General features: G+C 40.1%; 1 protein-coding gene across 2 annotated transcripts in view; it reads right to left on the reverse strand.

Annotated features, from left to right (window-relative positions):
- The window catches only part of LOC138012953 (tyrosine-protein phosphatase non-receptor type 4-like), a 48,757-nt gene that overhangs the window by 23,739 nt on the left and 20,018 nt on the right, over nucleotides 1-5,000 (reverse strand). The window contains exons 16-19 of one of the 2 annotated variants that reach the window (XM_068859897.1): nucleotides 4,483-4,603; nucleotides 3,472-3,565; nucleotides 734-805; nucleotides 102-142 (exon numbers count right to left, since the gene is read on the reverse strand). In XM_068859897.1, the coding sequence (XP_068715998.1) occupies nucleotides 102-142; nucleotides 734-805; nucleotides 3,472-3,565; nucleotides 4,483-4,603 (328 nt within the window). The remainder of the gene's footprint in view (nucleotides 1-101; nucleotides 143-733; nucleotides 806-3,471; nucleotides 3,566-4,482; nucleotides 4,604-5,000) is intronic. The other variant, XM_068859898.1, reaches the window with a different exon arrangement.

Raw genomic sequence — 5,000 nt, forward strand, 5'->3', positions numbered from 1 at the left:
AACCAAGAATTTGCCGTCCCTAACAAAGGCGAATTCTGCAAAACACCAGTGTTAAAACGTAACGCCCAGTTTAATCAACTGAAAAGTTATTGCGATTTTACCTGACGGTTATTATGCCTTCCTGATGAACGGAACCATTTCTCTGAAACCCGAAACGTAAAAGAAAGTTACAACAATGACGCAACGTGAAAACCACTGAAGAGTGAATTAGCTAAGAGTGTTGATCTATCACTTTGCGGTCTTGCTCCAGTCACCAATGGATTTATTTTTAGATACACTTTGCGCGCGAAACAAACAAAGGGCCGCCAATTTTAACCAATCAGGTGAAGCCATGTCACGCGTGACTGCTTCTATAGATTCATTTGTGACCGTGCTGGGGCGCCCACCCTTGCAATAACAACACTCTTATTTAATTCACTCGTAATTTGTGGAAAATCCCGTAAATTTGTGGAGCTGTGTACTGACATACCAAGATACAAGTAGTAAGAGAAAAACAAAGAAAGCAATTGAGGAAAGCAAAAGCGAAGAATAAGTCATTGAAGTTATAACGGAAATTTAAGAAATATATAAAGGTCTAGTGTTTGTTTTTTTAATACATCCATGAATGCGAGGGTCTCATTCATGACAACAAACTCTTCCTCTTAAAAATGAGCACCCTACTTTCCAAACAAAAAAGAACGAGAAGTGGAAAGATAAAACTAAGAAAAGCGTCAAAGTCCCGCACCATACATACCGGAGGAGAGAGACCACAAGTTTCATCTTCCATATCAGAGGCACAAGAATCATTTGAGGAAATACTTTTGCGCTAAGTGACAAGACACAGAGAAGAAGAGAGCAACATAGATATCAGACGGCAAGGATACGTGTTTAGCTCGTCTTTCGTTCAAATCCATCGGGAGTGGACGCGGACAGCAAGCAAGGAAACAACTGCACAAGGCCAAGTTGTCGAGGGCATACAGTTTTCAGAGAAACTACAAATTACTGCGATGTTCATAAGTCTGCGGAATCTCATTTACAAGCACTTGACCCGAAACCACGGATGCGTGGCGTGACCCACCAATCAGAATCTTTGGTTCCCGCGGTACATTCGAACTAGACGCCGATGGAAGCCAAAACGCAATTTGGCTTCGCTCCTAGCGCTTGAAAGTGAGATTCCGAAGAATTATAAAAAATCGAAGTAATACAAAAACAACAAAAAGCTGGGAATGCCGACAATTAAGTGTCCCCTAAATTCCGTTTATCAAGGAAAAAGAAACGGCTGCATTTACCGTAACAAAAACATAACACTACGCTAGCTCGTACACGAACCTCACTGCTAAAAATAGGTAGCAACTACCAAGGCTGAAGACACACTTCGAGTTCGATGTCAAAATTGGGCGTGGATCCAGTTACGTACATTTCTGGACATAAGCGTTGCATTTTCCAGGCAGTCAGCCTGACAATGGCTCCCGCAGGTGTGTGATAAGTGTGACATGCTTGGGATGATTAGATATAGGAACGGGGCACCACCATGAAACTGACCTAAGTCTACCGGCCTACAAAATGCGATTTCGCTCGCCTTGCTTTACGGGCGACGAAATTTAGTCCATAAATCTTCTCAGTAACATCAACGAAAAAAGATCTCTAAAATATTCGAATTTTAAAATCGATACGATGGTTTACAGGAAAAATAAAACCAAGTTTTCAAAATAACTGCCTAATATATGTTCTCCCCAACTGCCACGAGTTATCACCGAAAAAAATGTAACTCCTAATAATTGAGCAATTCATTTCGAAAAAACCAGGACCAATCGCCAGCAATCATCTTTTAAAATACCATGCGGTAGTAATCTAAAGTCAGTAAAAAAGAGGTCTTTCTTGAAGAAAAATTGTTATTATTCCAAAGCTCTTCGAGTCGGAACAATGGGACAATGGTTAAACGTCACAAGACAACTAATCGAAGATGAAGACGCCCGGGAAATTTGAAACTGAAAATAAGCGATTCCATTGCAATTGATCGTAAAAAGACATTGAACAATCATTGCCTTAATTTACATCTTGCGCAGTCATTTCTCTCGAACCCCCTCAGCCCTTTTCGTTTCGCTCTCGACGGATTGAAGGTAAAAGTAGCTTCCCTACGATCTAATAGATAGCAGAATAGTTGGGGTGTGGAAGGTCACTAAAGAATAAGAAGAATTTCCTCTACGCTTCTTAAATAATAGGAGTAAAGCGTGTCAAAGAAAGCCAGAGACTAAGTCGGGCATAAACAAGACAGAAACAAACCCTGGAAAGTACAAATGAAAGACTGGCGATGGCCGGAGAGCAAAAGGTAGAAAAGATGTCCAAAGGTGTGTTTTTAACTACCTATAACTCCGCTATGAGAAAATTGGTGGGGAAATCAATAAATAAAAGCATTGAGCAAACTGTTTGCCAATTTCTAACAGATTCACACAGCGCGTACTAGAAAAGTTAGTTAACAATGGGCACGATGATTTTCTGTGGAAAAAATCTAGTTGAACTGCATGTCAACGATGATTTTGTCCTTGATTTTTAATAGGGAAGTTCCATTTACACAAGGAGGTTCAGGAGAACAATGTGCATTTTTCTCTTCACCGAAAAGAAAAATTATTTCGCTAACCCTCGACTCTGTTAATTTCTTCTACAACAAGTCGCAAAAATAGTGGAGACACTTCACCTCCTTGGGGCATTATTAATTTACCTATTATCTCTCACATTGCAGCCCCCCCCCCCCCCCCACCCCCTCTCATCAGTGTTGCTAGCAAAGATAAAACAATGTTGGAAACTTAAACAGTCAACATTGAAAGGGGGAGAGGGGAGGGGAAGTGGGAAAGGCTTAAATTCTAGATATCAATACGGCGGGTATTGGAAGCTAGAAAAGGTGTTTTTGAATGAAAGTGTCTCAACAATTTTGCAACTTGTTGTAGCGCAATAGCGAGAAAATAACTTATTACATTTGTCTTTCTTTCCGTTTCTGACATTCGGTGCAAGGGGCCATTTGCAAAACTTCCGTCCAATTTTTTCTAAAATATAGTCTTTTCGTACGTTTTCAAGGTAACTAAAATCGAAATGATTGTTAAAAGTGATAACTTAAAAACTCTCCCGTATTAGATACAGAGGGAATTGTGACAACCAAAAAAGTTTCGGGACTTTCGAGAAACGGGACCCGCGCCCGCGCGATGATTTCCATACTAACATGAAGTCATGGTGACGTCATCAAGGTGTTAGCCAACCGCATTATGCCGTCTGCGAGAAAACAAGTTCAATATAGTGACAAGAAATGGCAAAAACGTCAACTAGAGAATCAGTTACTGTGACAATAAGATTAACGTCTACTGAACAAACCAATTGACATGGTAAAATGATTTAGATTCTAATGCCCGTGGTAAACGCAGAAGAAAGCACCAGTTGGCATTTCTCCTGAGCAAGAAATCATATTAACTTGAAAGTCAAGTTTAGCTCTTTTTACAATACCTGCAATTCTGGTGTCAGTGTTGGCTTGAGTCGATTCATACGCACCTCATCTCCAATTCCGAGGCTTTTGCTTCGGACTAAAGAGTGATTTATCCTAGTAAAATAAATGTCAGTTTGAATCAAGTTCGCAACTTTGTCTCAGTCGCAATAGACCCCTTTCAGTTAATTCCCAATCTGGAGGACAAAACAATAAGATTTGTCCTCCAGGTTGGGAATTACTGAAATGGGTCTATTAACCACGTTCTAATCCAGCAAAGAAACTATGCTGACAATCCGTTAAAGGGGCAGTGTCCCGATATTTTAGTCAAACTTCAAAACACTAAAACACGTCTTTGCATGAATGAAGACCAAAAAATGATGCTGTAGTTTTGTTACCAATAACAACTGAAGTGCACTGAAGCTATTCTTTGTTGTTGACAGCCAAGGATTGAGAGGACGGAAATGGATTGAGACTTTTCAAGATTGGAGCCGGTGTCTTCAGAAAGTCGCCAAAAACTCATGCGAACAGCTCTTTGTGCCATAAATATATTTCACATTTCATATCAGTGGGTTGTCAGGAATGATGTTCGCGATTGAGTGAGCTGATGTACTAATTAAGATTTTGATCCAGTTTTGACCTAAAAACAGCAAATTTAGAATGACAGTTCCCTTAATTTAATAATCAATAATTGCATTCAAAGATGCTTTAATTTGCGTGGACCTAAAGCGATCCACAACCGGCCAAAATTTCACAATTCCCTTGTAACAGGCCATTTCCGAATTCCTGTCTGCCTCCTCTTCAAAGCGAGTTTAAGTGCCAAGTTTTTGTGATGGTAATTAGTTCCACTTTACATATGAATGAAACTAATTTTCACAACAAACGCTTCGCACTTAGACTCGCTTTGAAGAGGAGGCAGACATGAACTCGGAAATGGCCTATATTTAAGCCGTATTTGCTTCCCAACCCGCAATTTGTAGCAAGAAGTATCAAACTGTAGCATAAGTACAACGCATACCGTTACAAAAGCTTACTTGTCAAAGTCTGAAGGCACAGACGACGAATAATTCAGACCAGCAGACTGGGGACCTCGCTCGTTTAATACAGAATCATCCTTGTTAAACATATTATCAAGGTCTATTCTCCGCCTCGAACCTAGGGAAAGTTGTAAAGAGGGAACACATTAATGCAAATTCTTAGCCGAGTTTTGTACGCATCGTGAGTACTTTTCACAAACGCTCTTCTTTTAAAGGATAACGGATATTTTCTCAGTCACTTTTACCAAGAATTCATAGGGAGCTAAAGAAACGACAGCGGCCATTGTAAGTCCCCAGAGGAACTGGAAACAATGCTTATGCAAAATTCGAGGGGACAAAAAAAGAGTATTGTGGCATTTTCCGAAGTGAAAATACAATAGAGCGTTTTCACGTGACAAATGGCGGCCATGATGGTGTACCAAACTAATCCTCTATTTTTATGCAAATACTTTCTTTTGTTTCAGTAATCCAATATGGCTGCTGGTCACGTGAGTGAAGACGCTCGATTGAAGGGA

This window comes from Montipora foliosa, chromosome 8 (assembly GCF_036669935.1).
Source record: "Montipora foliosa isolate CH-2021 chromosome 8, ASM3666993v2, whole genome shotgun sequence".
NCBI lineage: Eukaryota > Metazoa > Cnidaria > Anthozoa > Scleractinia > Acroporidae > Montipora > Montipora foliosa.